General features: G+C 42.6%; 1 protein-coding gene across 1 annotated transcript in view; it reads right to left on the bottom strand.

Moving 5' to 3' along the window:
* Positions 1-19,115, bottom strand: part of LOC124594420 — a 127,867-nt gene that overhangs the window by 24,281 nt on the left and 84,471 nt on the right. The window contains exon 3 of the mRNA XM_047132790.1: positions 16,242-16,338. Coding sequence (XP_046988746.1) covers positions 16,242-16,338 — 97 coding nt within the window. The remainder of the gene's footprint in view (positions 1-16,241; positions 16,339-19,115) is intronic.

Raw genomic sequence — 19,115 nt, forward strand, 5'->3', positions numbered from 1 at the left:
TTGTTCAAAACAATGTCCTGTCATCAACAGAAATGTCTTCCCTTATACACCTAATACCCTGCGTGTGTAGCATGAACTAGAACTCCACCGACAAATTTCCAGTCATTGTTTAGAGAAATCTTGTAAGCATTTTGATACGAGGGACCCACGGAATGCGTGGATCATTACAGAGTAATTAAGCAATTATGATTTATTTGGTTTGCTTCTGTGAAAATATCTTCACACCAGCAAAGTGATTCTAACATATAAAAACCAAAACGTACAACATACAATACAACACATAGGGTAATTCAACAGTCCTCAGACAAAACACTGTATTGTGATGGGGTGGTCCGTGATGTGGGAGCAGATCAGCAAAGCATCGTTATGCTTGTCTTCCATTACATCCAATGAACGCATACATGAGGTGCACATTGGCCAACGCTTCATCAGCAAATCTGTCCATAAATATACTGTCCACATTTCGCAGTGTTTTGCACTATTTTCAGTGCAATACACATACAGAACTAATTGGGACAAGGAACCTTATTTGTTAATGTACTGATTGGTGATCTGGGAGTTGTTTTCAAGATTTAGATCAATAAGAACCAAATGACAATACAAGTTGATGTCTATCGTCTAATATATTTGGGAAGGTTCCAAAAATAGTCCATTGCCACTGTCACAGCTTTGTCATTGAAGATGTTTAATCCACCTTTTCTGTTTGCGGATAAAATTTCAAGTTCTTCATAGAGGTTCAATTTCTGACATTTTTTGTTTGGTTATTAGTTTTATCTGTGTTGTTGTTGTTGTGGTCTTCAGTCCTGAGACTGGTTTGATGCAGCTCTCCATGCTACTCTATCCTGTGCAAGCTTCTTCATCTCCCAGTACCTACTGCAACCTACATCCTTCTGAATCCGCTTAGTGTATTCATCTCTTGGTCTCCCTCTACGATTTTTACCCTCCACGCTGCCCTCCAATACTAAATTGGTGATCCCTTGATGCCTCAGAACATGTCCTACCAACCGATCCCTTCTTCTGGTCAAGTTGTGCCACAAACTTCTCTTCTCCCCAATCCTATTCAATACTTCCTCATTAGTTATGTGATCTACCCATCTAATCTTCAGCATTCTTCTGTTGCACCACATTTCGAAAGCTTCTATTCTCTTCTTGTCCAAACTATTTATCGTCCATGTTTCACTTCCATACATGGCTACACTCCATACGAATACTTTCAGAAATGACTTCCTGACACTTAAATCAATACTGGATGTTAACAAATTTCTCTTCTTCAGAAACGCTTTCCTTGCCATTGCCAGCCTACATTTTATATCCTCTCTACTTCGACCATCATCAGTTATTTTGCTCCCCAAATAGCAAAACTCCTTTACTACTTTAAGTGCCTCATTTCCTAATCTAATTCCCTCAGCATCACCCGACTTAATTTGACTACATTCCATTATCCTTGTTTCGCTTTTGTTGATGTTCATCTTATATCCTCCTTTTAAGACACTGTCCATTCCATTCAACTGCTCTTCCAAGTCCTTTGCTGTCTCTGACAGAATTACAAAGTCATCGGCGAACCTCGAAGTTTTTATTTCTTCTCCATGAATTTAAATACCTACTCCTAATTTTTCTTTTGTTTCCTTTACTGCTTGCTCAATATACAGATTGAACAACATCGGGGAGAGGCTACAACCCTGTCTTACTCCCTTCCCAACCACTGCTTCCCTTTCATGTCCCTCGACTCTTATAACTGCCATGTGGTTTCTGTACAAATTGTAAATAGCCTTTCGCTCCCTGTATTTTACCCCTGCCACCTTTAGAATTTGAAAGAGAGTATTCCAGTCAACATTATCAAAAGCTTTCTCTAAGTCTACAAATGCTAGAAACGTAGGTTTGCCTTTCCTTAATCTTTCTTCTAAGATATGTCGTAAGGTCAATATTGCCTCACGTGTTCCAGTGTTTCTACGGAATCCAAACTGATCTTCCCCGAGGTTGGCTTCTACTAGTTTTTTCATTCGTCTGTAAAGAATTCGTGTTAGTATTTTGCAGCTGTGACTTATTAAGCTGATAGTTCGGTAATTTTCACATCTGTCAACACCTGCTTTCTTTGGGATTGGAATTATTATATTCTTCTTGAAGTCTGAGGGTATTTCGCCTGTTTCATACATCTTGCTCACCAGATGGTAGAGTTTTGTCAGGACTGGCTCTCCCACGGCCGTCAGTAGTTCCAATGGAATATTGTCTACTCCGGGGGCCTTGTTTCGACTCAGGTCTTTCAGTGCTCCGTCAAACTCTTCACGCAGTATCATATCTCCCATTTCATCTTCATCTACATCCTCTTCCATTTCCATAATATTGTCCTCAAGTACATCGCCCTTGTATAGACCCTCTATATACTCCTTCCACCTTTCTGCTTTCCCTTCTTTGCTTAGAACTGGGTTTCCATCTGAGCTCTTGATATTCATACAAGTTGTTCTCTTATCTCCAAAGGTCTCTTTAATTTTCCTGTAGGCGGTATCTATCTTACCCCTAGTGAGATAGGCCTCTACATCCTTACATTTGTCCTCTAGCCATCCCTGCTTAGCCATTTTGCACTTCCTGTCGATCTCATTTTTCAGACGTTTGTATTCCTTTTTGCCTGTTTCACTTACTGCATTTTTATATTTTCTCCTTTCATCAATTAAATTCAATATTTCTTCTGTTACCCAAGGATTTCTACTAGCCCTCGTCTTTTTACCTACTTGATCCTCTGCTGCCTTCACTACTTCATCCCTCAAAGCTACCCATTCTTCTTCTACTGTATTTATTTCCCCCATTCCTGTCAATTGCTCCCTTATGCTCTCCCTGAATCTCTGTACAACCTCTGGTTCTTTTAGTTTATCCAGGTCCCATCTCCTTAAATTCCCACCTTTTTGCAGTTTCTTCAGTTTTAATCTACACGTCATAACCAATAGATTGTGGTCAGAGTCCACATCTGCCCCTGGAAATGTCTTACAATTTAAAACCTGGTTCCTAAATCTCTGTCTTACCATTATATAATCTATCTGAAACCTTTTAGTATCTCCAGGGTTCTTCCATGTATACAACCTTCTTTCATGATTCTTAAACCAAGTGTTAGTTATGATTATGTTGTGCTCTGTGCAAAATTCGACCAGGCGGCTTCCTCTTTCATTTCTGTCCCCCAATCCATATTCACCTACTATGTTTCCTTCTCTCCCTTTTCCTACACTCGAATTCCAGTCACCCATGACTATTAAATTTTCGTCTCTCTTCACAATCTGAATAATTTCTTTTATTTCATCATACATTTCTTCAATTTCTTCGTCATCTGCAGAGCTAGTTGGCATATAAACTTGTACTACTGTAGTAGGTGTGGGCTTCGTATCTATCTTGGCCACAATAATGCGTTCACTATGCTGTTTGTAGTAGCTTACCCGCATTCCTATTTTCCTATTCATTATTAAACCTACTCCTGCATTACCCCTATTTGATTTTGTGTTTATAACCCTGTAGTCACCTGACCAGAAGTCTTGTTCCTCCTGCCACCGAACTTCACTAATTCCCACTATATCTAACTTCAACCTATCCATTTCCCTTTTTAAATTTTCTAACCTACCTGCCCGATTAAGGGATCTGACATTCCACGCTCCGATCCGTAGAACGCCAGTTTTCTTTCTCCTGATAACGACATCCTCTTGAGTAGTCCCCGCCCGGAGATCCGAATGGGGGACTATTTTACCTCCGGAATATTTTACCCAAGAGGACGCCATCATCATGTAATCATACAGTAAAGCTGCATGCCCTCAGGAAAAATTACGGCTGTAGTTTCCCCTTGCTTTCAGCCGTTCGCAGTACCAGCACAGCAAGGCCGTTTTGGTTATTGTTACAAGGCCAGATCAGTCAATCATCCAGACTGTTGCCCTTGCAACTACTGAAAAGGCTGCTGCCCCTCTTCAGGAACCACACGTTTGTCTGGCCTCTCAACAGATACCCCTCCGTTGTGGTTCCACCTACGGTACGGCTATCTGTATCGCTGATGCACGCAAGCCTCCCCACCAACGGCAAGGTCCATGGTTCATGGGGGGGTTATCTGTGTTGTCAAGAGCATATCCAGCGACGTTAATGCGCCTAGCTATACCAGATTTAGCAATGGGCATCAACATGATTTTTATTCTAGAGTTATAAGTGGAACTGACATTACATTTGATGATAAAGAATTACGCTTACCGCAGAAAGGCATAACTTAGGATAATCACTTAAGCACACATACATTAAGGATATAATAAGAGCCACAAATAATGCAGCAGATGCCGGTAAGGTTAAGAACAACACGCCAAGGAAGTCCACTGACCATCACCAACTTGACCTCATATTTTAAGGAGAAAGAAAGCAATCTAGCAAGACATCAGTCCCAGAAATCGATCTCACGCGAAAATTTGCGCCATAATTCTTACAGTAAGCAGTCATGATCTTCCGAAAGTACAGCTTTTAAACTTCCGTATGCCCCGTTTGTCACTCATTCATCTCACATCATCTGCTTCATACCCAAACGCGAGTGACAACCAGAGCTCCACTATTACAGAGATGCCGAAAACTAGAGAATGTGAGAGGGAAAGTGGACATATCTGCCCAACGTATTTTGGTATCTTGTACGAGAACACATGTTATTTTGCGAAAAATATTAAATAATATAAGCACTTAGTATGTCAACATCACGCTCTTATCAGTTCAGTGTTAATTATGAGAATTCTCGTACTGACATTCTGGATTTATACAGGGTGTTACAAAAAGGTACGGCCAAACTTTCAGGAAACATTCCTCACACACAAATAAAGAAAAGATGTTATGTGGACATGTGTCCGGAAACGCTTAATTTCCATGTTAGAGCTCATTTTAGTTTGTTCTTCCACCTACGCTCAATGGAGCACGTTATCATGATTTCATACGGGATACTCTACCTGTGGTGCTAGAACATGTGCCTTTACAAGTACGACACAACATGTGGTTCATGCACGATGGAGCTCCTGCACATTTCAGTGGAAGTGTTCGTACGCTTCTCAACAACAGATTCGGTGACCGATGGATTGGTAGAGGCGGACCATTTCCATCGCCTCCACGCTGTCCTGACCTCAACCCTCTTGACTTTCATTTATGGGGGCATTTGAAAGCTCTTGTGTACGCAACGCCGGTACCAATGTAGAGACTCTTCGTGCTCGTATTGTGGACGGCTGTGGTACAATACGCCATTCTCCAGGGCTGCATCAGCGTATCAGGGATTCCATGCGACGGAGGGTGGATGCATGTATCGTCGCTAATGGAGGACATTTTGAACATTTCCTGTAACAAAGTGTTTGACGTCACGCTGGTACGTTCTGTTGCTGTGTGTTTCCATTCCATGATTAATGTGATTTGAAGAGAAGTAATAAAATGAGCTCTAACATGGAAAGTAAGCGTTTCCGGACACATGCCCACATAACATATTTTCTTTCTTTGTGTGTGAGGAATGTTTCCTGAAAGTTTGGCCGTACCTTTTTGTAACACCCTATATACATGCCTCAAAGTGAAAATGAATGGACCTAAGCAACTGATCAATTATTATTCCTATTTTATATACATGTCTCAAAGTCAAAATGAATGAACCTAAGCAGCTGAAAGATTATTACAAAATCAAGTTAACGATTTTCGGTTTACAGTTTAATCATACCAATCACGTTGAAGAATAGTGCATCCTGTGCAAATGTTCTTCACTTTAACAGTTCCAGCTTTAAAAGTCAAAGAATACAACGCACGACAGTGATGTTAATAATTAAATAGCGCTACTCTACGTGTTTAATGACACACACATTCGTTTACTTCTATTTGTGTATGGCAACATAAAATTGTTCAAAGTAGAGGAATCCCAGGTACCAGCTGCAGGTGAGAAAGCGTGCACTTCGCCATAATGAACAGAGTATGTTACCAATTTCAAAACAGTATTTGAGAGACGTCTTACTCACTCCACTGTACAGTACTTCGTGCTCGGACAGTCAGTTAATGCAGTGGGGCAGAGCGAGTGACAGACAAACGGTGCGCGCGAATAAAGTTTAAAAGCTGTACTTTCTGAAGATCATAAATGCGTGCTCTCAGAACTAAGGCACAAAGTTCCGAGCGGGATCGATTGCTGGGCCTCAAATCTTGCTATTGTTTTTTTTCCTTAAAATATAAGGTCAAGTTGGTGATGTTTCCTTGTAAGACTTGCGAAACCTCCACGTGGCAACATGTATCTCACATTTGTCTATAGCGAACAAACTTATTGTCTAGTGTATCTGTTTGAATTTTACCCAGTAACAAAAATTAACAGCGCACATATGTGCTAAATACATTCCGTTACATGTGTGATTGTGGTTGTTGAATGTAGCAATAAATAAATAAATTAACAACAAATAGGTGTCATATGTAAGTTTACCAGTATGTTTAGAGGAAGGTACAGGCAGTGGTAAATATTTGAGTTGATTAAAAACTTCACAAAGTTTCTAATATAACGAATACCGGCAAGATCATCAGTATGGAGCCCGTAGTGGTATGACTCGGCCGTCAACTAACATTTTCTGTATCACAGTGGGATCTCCCTGTTCTGTCCCTGGGTTCGTGACGTCCCGTGGGCTACCAGTCACTCGTCATAGGCTCAGTATTCGGCAGACTCCAGTTCGGCTCCACAGTCCGACGAACCAGCCTGACTGCCCTGCGTGCGACTCCAATCATGAGACACGGGCGAAGGTCTGTGTGCGTCAAGAAAGTCCTTGCTATATAAGGTGTCCCCCATAAGACTCGCCAGACGCCATGCCCATGATACTGCTCCTCCACTTCGATTAAAATTATTTTGTGATTCACGATTAAGCAAAGTTAGATTGGACTGTGGAAAAAATTGGACTGTGTAAAAATTGGGACCGTGTACGGGCGCTGATGACCGCGCAGTTGAGCGCCCCACAAACCAAACATCATCATCATCATCATCATCATCATCATCATCACGATTAAGCAAGTCATGCAGTAGGAAACAGCCAGCAGCCACTAGTACAGCGGTTTTTTTAGACCAGTTCCCCTGAGTGCAATCAGACATTACAGACAGTAACAAGTACCCTCGTCCACCCTGCCATCAGTTGGCCCTCTCCCCCCCCCCCCCTCCCCCTCATATTAACACCAACTTTAGCACCTAACTAAACTGTAGAATGAAGGACTTTTCTCGGAACACTTTTATTTTTAAAATGACGAAAGATGAATGATATTTAGGTTGCGTGCGTGTGCGTGTGCGCTCGCGCGTGTGTGTGTTAGAATGAATGACAAAGGAATTCGTGGTGCATCGCAAGTGGTACTCACAACTACTTCCCAGAAAGGAAAGCTAACTGCCCGCAGCGAGGCTACACACTTGTTACAAAACCTGCTTTCCCTGCATTACTGCTCTCCATTACGGAACTTGCTCGACCTGCACACTGCATTCCCATTTAAAATCAAACACCTTCAGACGTGTGCTCTATACTTACTGTTCGTAAATCACTTCATTATTGCACTCCTTAGTTCTGAACTCGCAGAAACTTCAGGCTGTTAATACTTTCTGTCTCACCAGTCTAATAGTAATAATTGTTTCATTATTATAATAAACTGTATACAGCATAATAGTAGCCCACATGTAGTTAGGCTGCGTCGTGCTGTCAATTAATTCGTTTATCTGTTTCGAAGGGGGAAATGAAAAAATTTTTCGGGCTGCTGCAGGTACTATCTACAATTTTAAGAAGACATTTTCTTGAGATATGTATAAACTGTTACGTATATGTCTCACTTTTATCATCAGCGATATTCGGGATAAAGCACGACATATGTGTGTAGTGGGTGCACTGCGTGAGGAACCTGTAACCTCCACCGCATTAATTCTGCTAACTGAGAAAAAAGTAATTATTGATAAATGATGTAATCAGTATTAGATTCTTACAAAACTGTGATAATAGCGATCATATTTTGAAAATAATTTGGTTTCGTGACTGAAACACAATCGAACGGTTTAGTCTTTACACCTCAGGAAATTTCATTTACCTCCAGGTTGGGAACCACTACAATAGTAGTTCGCTCTCGAGAGCCATGTGTTCGCCGCGATACCTATTCCGTGGGTACCCGGAGAGCCTCGTAAAGAATAGCTGGCTGAACCCTTGAAATGCTGCCCCCGCCACTGCAAAGTTCAGAGTATTTTATTCCAGCTCTGAAAACATTAACAATTTTTTTCTGTGATGCGTAGATGGAGTCAACGCAGACAATGCCTACTCAGTGACTGTTTCATGCAATGCTCAAAGTTCTTCTACGAGTTTATCTTGGACAAAAAGCCTTAGAATTTTAATTTCATACGTTCAGTCGATGGAGAAAATACAAATCTGGCTGGCGAGACAGTCAGTTCAGTAACTAAGAGATAATCTCCACTCCTTCCAATCTGAATATGTAAGAGCAGTCCTAATATGGTTTAAATTCAAAGAAACAGTATCGACGCCTATTGAGAGACATATACAATATAAATGAATAAGAGGTGGCACTGATCCTCCATGGTACACTAAACATGTCAGCACATTGTTGCACGCAACAAGAAAAGCGCGCCAAATTTAAAAGCACGCAAAGCCCTCAAGATTGGAGAAGTTTTACAGAAGCTCGAAATGTAGCGCGAACTTCAGTGCGAGATGCTTTTAATACTTCCCACAACCAAGCTGCCTCGAAATCTGGTAGAAAATCCAAAGAGATTTTGGTCCTATGTTACGTACACCAGCGGAAAGCCACAATCAATATCTTCACTGCGCGCAGCAATGGTGATGTTACTGATGACAGTGCCACTAAAGGCCGGCCGCGGTGGCCGAACGGTTCTAGGCGCTCAGTCCGGAACCGCGCGACTGCTACGGTCGCAGGTTCGAATCCTGCCTTGGGCACGGATGTATGTGATGTCCTTAGGTTGGTTAGGTTTAAATAGTTCTAAGTTCTAGGGGACTGATGACCACAGATGTTAAGCCCCATAGTGCTCAGAGCCATTTGAACCATTTGAAGTGCCACTAAAGCAGAGATTCTAAATACGGTTTACTGAAATTCTTTCACCCAAAGAAGACGAAGTAAATATTCCAGAATTCGAACAAAGAACAACTGCCAACTTGAGTAATTTTCAAGTAGATATGCTCAGTGTAGCAAAGCATCTTAAATCACTTAATAATGGCAAAGCCTCCGGTCCTGACTGTTTACCAGTCAGGTTCCTCTCAAAGTATGCTGATACGAAAGCTCCGTATATCTCATATACAACCGAACCCTACCTAAAGACTGAACAGTTGCACAAGGCACACCAATACCGAAAAAAGGAAATACTAAGATCGATTTGCAGTATGACTTTGGAATATATACTGTGCTCGAACACTATGAGTTATCTCGAAGACACGTGCTCAAGCGTATTCAGAAAGTATCGTTTTTGTGGAACACAGCTAACTCTTTGTTCTCACGAACTGATGAGTGCTACTGACAAGGGATGTAAAATTGATTCCATAGTTTTAGATTTCCAGAAGGCTTTTGACACCATACCACACAAGAGACTTGTAACTTAATTTGCTTTTCTATGGAGCATCGTTTCAGTTGTGTGACTGGATTCGTGATTTCCTACCAGAAAGGTCACAATTCATACCATCTGACGGACAGTCATCGACTAAAACTAAGTAATATCTGGCGTTCCCCAAGAAAGTGTTGTAGGCCCTCTGCTGTTTCTGACCCACATAAACGATTTAGGAGACAATCTGAGTAGCACTGACTGTAAAACCTGGATGTGTAAATAACTGAATTACAGTCTGTGGAAGGCACACGAGGTACTGAGCGGGGTTTATGACAAAATGGAGGACCTGTGAACAGTCTTTAGAATCAGGCTGGATTCCATTGGAACTGTTGTGCACAGCGACTGTATTGTAATTAAAATAGGAAGGAAATCAGCAGTCAGTTGTGATTCAATTTATAATTTATTACTGATCTAGATTTCAGCTATAGTGTAGCTATTATCAGTCCCAGATATGTAAGAAATACAAAGGAATGTCATCAAAGTAGATCTATGTCACACTTGCGCAGAACTGGAGACACCATAGTAAGTAACATTCCTTATGAAGTGAGTCATATAGCCTCAACAGGCTTTTAAATTCACAAACATTTCTTGAATACAACTAAGTCTGCTGTCTACAGACCTATACAACCAGCCGCAGTATACGACATAGAGGATGAAGAACGTTCGCTATGCCAATTACATCTGTTTAAGACTAACAGTTCAAACAAATTTGGTATTAAAATAAAAGTAGACAAATAACAGTTATAGTAGAATACAAGTTTTGCGTTAAACAGATGGCACGCTAAAGTAAGACCGAGATAAATACGTACTGGAACAACCCAGTCATCCTCATGTGAAATATGGGGCTTAAAACTATTGTTAAACCTTTTTTTTATAAACTTTTACTTGAGACCTTGGTGTAAGCAAATCATAATTATTATTTTTATTCTTAACTTATTTTACAATGTCTCGTATGAAACACCAAAAACATGCTAACACTCTACATAATACAGTCATGTGAACTATGTGCTATGGCCGTTAAGAGAAAGTAACGTAAATGAAGCTCACTATAAAATGTTACTGACAATTCAGTTAACTATATAATGGCCTGGTTTATACATCCCTTCAAAACGTCAAGAAACATTTTGTGCCATATTTGGAGGCATGGAGCACATGAAGAAGTTGGTGATACGAATAGTAAGATTTCAGAAGTCGCTTACATTATTACACAATCAGCTGCAACAGTTTTCGATGGAAATGAACGAAGACCTTAGAGATTTTATGTATTACTGCAGAGTATGTTGGTTAAGTGACGGTGCATGCATGGGAAGATTTCTCGATTTATAACTCGCTATTGTTGCTTTCATGACGAAAATTGAGTGCAACAAATTAGACCATCCGGAATGGACTGCAGACCTTGCATCTTAAGTGGACTTAACTGCCCACTGCCTGCAGTAAGACTTTGCAAGGTGAGGAACAACTTATTTCTGATTTGATGTGAATGCATTAAAAAAAATTCACATTGTAAAAGAGACAAATTTTGACAAACACAGTCCAGTTCCCTAAGTTCACTGACGTTAAACAAATTGCGAGGTCTGTAGAATTTATTGTGGCCTAGGCAGAAGTATAGGGGCAGTTTCCTAAACGTTTTGGGGACATTGTCAATCTCACATCTGTTTTAGAGCTGATTTCGAGACCGTTTGTCGTTTCGGTCGAAAAGACCTCCGTGCACGTCCAGATGTAACTGATCGATCTGCAGTGTGAGTCCCGTTTTAAAGACGAATCTTTCTGCGTTAAAACTAATGTTGTACGCCATTTTCTTCAGGTAGAGTATCCATGTCTCCATAACGAGGCTGCAAAAGTGTTACCGTATTTTGATCAACACATGTCTGTGAGAGAACTTTGTTTCGGTTACGAAACTAAATAAGTAACGATTATGCGGGAACCTGAGTGCGAAAATCAGTGAAATCGTCAGCGTCTATCTGTAAGCCAACATTTTGCACCACATATTATGTATTCACAGCACCAAAAATAAACAGTTAATACTGAAAATTTATTTCAGTTGTGATATCTGTTGTTGAGAAAGATGAAATACGAAATTAAGTCGCATGCAGTGCGACATCATTTCCATCTAATTACGGCGGGATCGCAGTTTGCCCCTCATCCCCCTCCTCCCTCTCAGATAGCGTGGGGTGATGGTGGGGGAAATGTGCGGCCAGACTGAGGACTACGGAATTCTTGGCCGTCCCCGATAAACTATAATGTTAACACGATATTTTACTAGATGCACCCAGTGAACCGTAGTAGCTTCCATTTATATAAATGGTCTCCAATTCTGAAGGTTGTATACATGGAAGAAGCCTGGAGATACTGACAGATTTCAGATAGATTATATAATGGTAAGACAGAGATTGAGGAACCAGGTTTTAAATTGTAAGACATTTCCAGGTTCAGATGTGGACTCTGACCACAATCTATTGGTTATGAACTGTAGATTAAAACTGAAGAAACTGCAAAAAGGTGGGAATTTAAGGAGATGGGATCTGGATAAACTGACTAAACCAGAGGTTGTACAGAGTTTCAGGGAGAGCGTAAGGGAACAAATGGCAGGAATGGGGAAAGAAATACAGTAGAAGAAGAATGGGTAGCTTTGAGCGATAAAGTAGTGAAGGTAGCAGAGGATCAAGTAGGTAAAAAGACGAGGGCTAGTAGAAATCCTTGGGTAACAGAAGAAATATTGAATTTAATTGATGAAAGGAGAAAATATAAATATGCAGTAAATGAAGCAGGCAAAAAGGAATACAAACGTCTGAAAAATGAGATCGACAGGAAGTGCAAAATGGCTAAGCAGGGATGGCTAGAGAACAAATGTAAGGATGTAGAGGCTTATCTCACTAGGGGTAAGATAGATACTGCCTACAGGAAAATTAAAGAGACCTTTGGAGATAAGAGAACCACTTGCATGAACATCAAGAGCTCAGATGGCAACCCAGTTCTAAGCAAAGAAGGGAAAGCAGAAAGGTGGAAGGAGTATATAGAGGGTCTATACAAGGGCGATGTACTTGAGGACAATATTATGGAAATGGAAGAGGATGTAGATGAAGATGAAATGGGAGATATGATACTGTGTGAAGAGTTTGACAGAGCACTGAAAGACCTGAGTCGAAACAAGGCCCCGGGAGTAGACAGCATTCCATTAGAACTACTGATGGCCTTGGGAGAGCCAGTCCTGACAAAACTCTACCATCTGGTGAGCAAGATGTATGAAACAGGCGAAATACCCTAAGACTTCAAGAAGAACATAATAATTCCAATCCCACAGAAAGCAGGTGTTGACAGATGTGAAAATTACCGAACTATCAGTTTAATAAGCCACAGCTGCAAAATACTAACGAGAATTCTTTACAGACGAATGGAAAAACTAGAAGAAGCTGACGTCGGGGAAGATCAGTTTGGATTCCGAAGCAATATTGGAACACGTGAGGCAATACTGACCCTACGACTTATCTTAGAAGCTAGATTAAGGAAAGGCAAACCTACGTTTCTAGCATTTGTAGACTTAGAGAAAGCTTTTGACAATGTTGACTGGAATACTGTCTTTAAAATTCTGAAGGTGTCAGGGGTAAAATATAGGGAGCGAAAGGCTATTTACAATTTGTATAGAAACCAAATGGCAGTTATAAGAGTTTAGGGGCATGAAAGGGAAGCAGTGGTTGGGAAGGGAGTGAGACAGGGTTGTAGCCTGTTCCCGATGTTATTCAATCTGTATATTGAGCAAGCAGTGAAGGAAACAAAAGAAAAATTCGGAGCAGGTACTAAAATCCATGGAGAAGAAATAAAAACTTTGAGGTTCGCTGATGACATTGTAATTCTGTCAGAGACAGCAAAGGACTTGGAAGAGCAGTTGAATGGAATGGATAGTGTCTTGAAAGGAGGATATAAGATGAACATCAACAAAAGAAAAACGAAGATAATGGAAAGTAGTCGAATTAAGTCGGGTGATGACGCGGGAATTATATTAGGAAATGAGACACTTAAAGTAGTAAAGGAGTTTTGTTATTTGGGGAGCAAAATAACTGATGATGGTCGAAGTAGAGAGGATATAAAATGTAGACTGGCAATGGGAAGGAAAGCGTTTCTGAAGAAGAGAAATTTGTTAACATCGAGTATAGATTTAAGTGTCAGGAAGTCGTTTCCGAAAGTAATTGTATGGAGTGTAGCCATGTATGGAAGTGAAAAATGGACGATAAATAGTTTAGACAAGAAGAGAATAGATGCTTTCGAAATGTGGTGCAACAGAAGAATGCTGAAGATTAGATGGGTCGATCACATAACTAATGAGGAGGTGTTGAATAGGATTGGGGAGAAGAGAAGTTTGTGGCACAACTTGACTAGAAGAAGGGATCGGTTGGTAGGACATGTTCTGAGACATCGAGGGATCACCAATATACACTCCTGGAAATGGAAAAAAGAACACATTGACACCGGTGTGTCAGACCCACCATACTTGCTCCGGACACTGCGAGAGGGCTGTACAAGCAATGATCACACGCACGGCACAGCGGACACACCAGGAACCGCGGTGTTGGCCGTCGAATGGCGCTAGCTGCGCAGCATTTGTGCACCGCCGCCGTCAGTGTCAGCCAGTTTGCCGTGGCATACGGAGCTCCATCGCAGTCTTTAACACTGGTAGCATGCCGAGACAGCGTGGACGTGAACCGTATGTGCAGTTGACGGACTTTGAGCGAGGGCGTATAGTGGGCATGCGGGAGGCCGGGTGGACGTACCGCCGAATTGCTCAACACGTGGGGCATGAGGTCTCCACAGTACATCGATGTTGTTGCCAGTGGTCGGCGGAAGGTGCACGTGCCCGTCGACCTGGGACCGGACCGCAGCGACGCACGGATGCACGCCAAGACCGTAGGATCCTACGCAGTGCCGTAGGGGACCGCACCGCCACTTCCCAGCAAATTAGGGACACTGTTGCTCCTGGGGTATCGGCGAGGACCATTCGCAACCGTCTCCATGAAGCTGGGCTACGGTCCCGCACACCGTTAGGCCGTCTTCCGCTCACGCCCCAACATCGTGCAGCCCGCCTCCAGTGGTGTCGCGACAGGCGCGAATGGAGGGACGAATGGAGACGTGTCGTCTTCAGCGATGAGAGTCGCTCCTGCCTTGGTGCCAATGATGGTCGTATGCGTGTTTGGCGCCGTGCAGGTGAGCGCCACAATCAGGACTGCATACGACCGAGGCACACAGGGCCAACACCCGGCATCATGGTGTGGGGAGCGATCTCCTACACTGGCCGTACACCACTGGTGATCGTCGAGGGGACACTGAATAGTGCACGGTACACCCAAACCGTCATCGAACCCATCGTTCTACCATTCCTAGACCGGCAAGGGAACTTGCTGTTCCAACAGGACAATGCACGTCCGCATGTATCCCGTGCCACCCAACGTGCTCTAGAAGGTGTAAGTCAACTACCCTGGCCAGCAAGATCTCCGGATCTGTCCCCCATTGAGCATGTTGGGGACTGGATGAAGCGTCGTCTCACGCGGTCTGCACGTCCAGCACGAACGCTGGTCCAACTGAGGCGCTAGGTGGAAATGGCATGGCAAGCCGTTCCACAGGACTACATCCAGCATCTCTACGATCGTCTCAATGGGAGAATAGCAGCCTGCATTGCTGCGAAAGGTGGATATACACTGTACTAGTGCCGACATTGTGCATGCTCTTTTGCCTGTGTCTATGTGCCTGTGGTTCTGTCAGTGTGATCATGTGATGTATCTGACCCCAGGAATGTGTCAATAAAGTTTCCCCTTCCTGGGACAATGAATTCACGGTGTTCTTATTTCAATTTCCAGGAGTGTAGTATTGGAGGGCAGCGTGGAGGGTAAAAATCGTAGAGGGAGACCAAGAGATGAATACACTAAGCAGATTCAGAAGGATGTAGGTTGCAGTAGGTACTGGGAGATGAAGAAGCTTGCACAGGATAGAGTAGCATGGAGAGCCGCATCAGACCAGTCTCAGGACTGAAGACCACAACAACAACAACATTCTGAAGCTCTTAAGAGGCCATTACAAACGGTAGGAACTTTCTATAATATTTTACACAAACTATTTTACTAAAGCCTTTTATGACGATATCTCACATATCACCGCTTTATCGAGCCTCGCTCAAGTAACGTACAATTGTAGTACACTGAGAACGGTAAGTATAATAAAATGTGAATATTTCTATCGCGGCACAGAAACTTCATACACCTATTTCCTTTTCTATTCACTCGCAAAGTCAGTACCGATCTCATAAACAATATCAAAGTTTCTATGAATTGTAAAAAGTGGTTAAATTACTGGACAATATTTCGCTGAAGACGAAACACTAGCCATTTAGAGAAAAAAGATTTAGATACTTTAAATTTTGACTCCGAGACAGGAGATGTTAAAAAAAATGATTCAAATTGCTCTGAGCACTATGGGACTCAACTGCTGTGGTCGTAAGTCCCCTAGAACTTAGAACTACTTAAACCTAACTAACCTAAGGACATCACACACATCCATGCTCGAGGCAAGATTCGAACCTGCAACCGCAGCGGTCGTGCGGTTCCAGACTGTAGCGCCTTTAACCGCTCGGCCACTCCGGCCGGCTACAGGAGATGTTGATGCAGCTATTTACCTTTAGAAGATGCTCCTCTCTTCGGACCTAACAGCCTTCTGGGGTGTCGTCTGACTTTGATGCGTCTGCACTTTTGCTTAAGATCCTCGAAGGAAGCCTTAAATAAAATAATAAAAAACAACTTAAGGACATATTCGGGAATATACTATAAGCATACGATTTCCTTAGTCGTATCAATATTTATAGAAACATGAAAATTTGTACCATAATTCTCAATAAAATTAATTGTTTCATTAGCCGAGCATATTTCTTAAATTGTAGACATGCTAAATGTCAATGAGTGTAATACATCTCTACATGAATATGCGTATTTTTCATCATTGATAAAGAATCGTCACTTATTGTGTTGTGTAACTGTTTGAGTCAGATTCAGTGAGATGTAGATTGAGTCACATTACTGCTGCTGTAGAATGAGCAGATAATTTTATGATCAGCGTGCATCTTCAAGTTCAGCATACACTATTTTGCCTGCTTAACGTGACCTGCTTTCTAAGTGGCATCCTGGCACTCACCAATGACGCTAAAGCACAACAGAGTTCTGGCACCTGGTCTGGGGAAGGTACCCATCCCATCCGTATTAACTACTGTTGGCGGAGAGCACAGCAGAGGCTCAGTGTTAACTATCACGACGGCCAGCCAGTGTGGCCGAGCGGTTCTAGGCGCTTCAGTGTGGAACTGAGCGACCGCTACGGTCGCAGGTTCGAATCCTGCCTCGGGCATGGATGTGTGTGATGTCCTTAGGTTAGTTAGGTTTAAGTAGTTCTAAGTTAAATCCCGTAGTGCTCAGAGCCTATCACTACGTGTCATTTCTACAATTATAAAGATAATGTGACGATGTCTCTGACCGAAGACCGTTAGGGAAATGACAGCAAGGGACAGGAAAGGACACCAGTGTGTACGCCTTGGGGTCTCATTGAACATGCTGAAGAGGCTATTCCAGCAGCCACTGAGGGAACAGGATCCCACCAGCTGCAGATTGTGTGCAATCGTTGGAACGAATGATGTCTGTCGTCTGCGCTACGAAGGCATTCCTGGATCATTCTAGCGACTGGCAGAGAAGGCTGAGTACACCAGCCTTGCATGTGGACTTTTAACAATTTGCTGCATTGTCCTCAGAACTGACCGTGGCCCTTTGGTTCTAAGTCGAGTGGACGGATTGAACCAGAGACTTCGAAAATTCTGTGACAACCTAGGCTGCGACTTTCTGGACTTGCGCCATGGAGTTGAGAACTGTAGGGTCCCCTAAATAGGTCAGGTGCGCACTACACATTAGAGATTGCTTCTCAGGTAGCTGACTGTGCGTGGAGTGTACACAAGGTTTTTTTAGATTGGATGACTCTCAATCCACAGTTTTGCTAGGGGCGTGATAAGACATCCTGTGAAACTTTACTAAATGCCTTCTCTGAAAACTGCCTAGAACAGATAGTTAGGAACCCCACTCATTAGATAGAGACACGAGGGTTGACTGAAAAGTAATGCCTCCACCTTCGTAACTGTTCAACAGTTGGCAGCATTGGTACGTGGCAGGAACTGGTTTGTTCTGTAGCTTCTCCTCTACAGCACCAGTTGGCGGGAAGCCTTAGCATTGAATAGTTGTGTTGTTACAATGTAAAGTATGGAACCTTGCGCAGACGGTTGGTCAATGCGATTTAAGCAACGTGCACAGTCATTGAATTCTTGACAGCAGAAGGTGACAACCCAAAGGATATTCGTCAGAGAATGAAAGCAGTTTATGGTGATCGTGTTGATGTGATTACTGTGCGTCGTTGGGCGAGTGATTTTAAAGATGTTGAGGCGGGAACATCTGACCTGCGTGACAAATAAAGAGTTGGACGTCCTGTGACAGCAACAACCGAGTTTCACAAGCAAAATGTTGGCAGATTGATTCAGGACGATCGTCGTATCACTCAAAGAGAAATTCCTAGTACAATCGACATTTCACAAGAACGTGTGGGACACATTATTGCTTTACTTGGCCATCGGAAGATATGTGCACGATGGGTACCCCGGATGCCGACTCCTGAAATGAAAGCGCACAGACTTGAAATTTGCCAGGAACTCCTCTCGCGTTACGAGAATGAAAGTGACGCCTTTCTCCATTCAATTGTGTCAGGGGACGGAACGTGGGTACACCGTTACGACCCGGAGACGAAACGTCAATGGAATATCGACACAAAGACTCGCCCCAGAAAAATACATTCAAGACGCAGCCCTCAGCTGCAAAAATCATGGCCACAGTGTTCTGGCCGCAGATGGTGTTATCCATGTTTATTTCCTTAGTCGTGGAACAACAATAAATTCAAAGCGTTACACCACAACGCTGCGAACTGTGAAACGACGGTTAACAAGGGTCCGAAAGGAAACGCGAAATGTTTTCCTGCGGCATGACAATGCCAAACAACACACTTCAAATGCCACCACAGCAGAACTTCAGAGACTCAATCTCACCACCGTACGGCAAACTCCATACAGTCCAGATTTAGCACCGTCTAGCTTCCATCTGTTCCCGATAATGAAAAACGATCTGCGGGGACATAATTGTGCTTTTGCTGAAGACGCTGAGAGAACTGTGAGACTGAGATTGCGGAAACAGTGTCGACTTCTTCCGTGACGGCTTCAGAAAACTTGTGCATCGTTGGCAGAGATGTAGCCAACTGGCTGGTGATTATGTGGAAAAGTGAATACTGGTAATTAAAGATCACATTCTAAGGATTATTTATGCGTTTGATTTATTAAAATATTCCCATACAAACCCAATTTACGAAGGTGGAGGCATTACTTTTCATTCAACCCTCATATATTGGATTTAATGGCGACAAACAGACCTGACCTCTTTGATGATGTCCACCCCGAAACTGATATTAGTGACCATGG

This window comes from Schistocerca americana, chromosome 2, assembly GCF_021461395.2.
Source record: "Schistocerca americana isolate TAMUIC-IGC-003095 chromosome 2, iqSchAmer2.1, whole genome shotgun sequence".
Classification (NCBI taxonomy): Eukaryota; Metazoa; Arthropoda; class Insecta; order Orthoptera; family Acrididae; genus Schistocerca; species Schistocerca americana.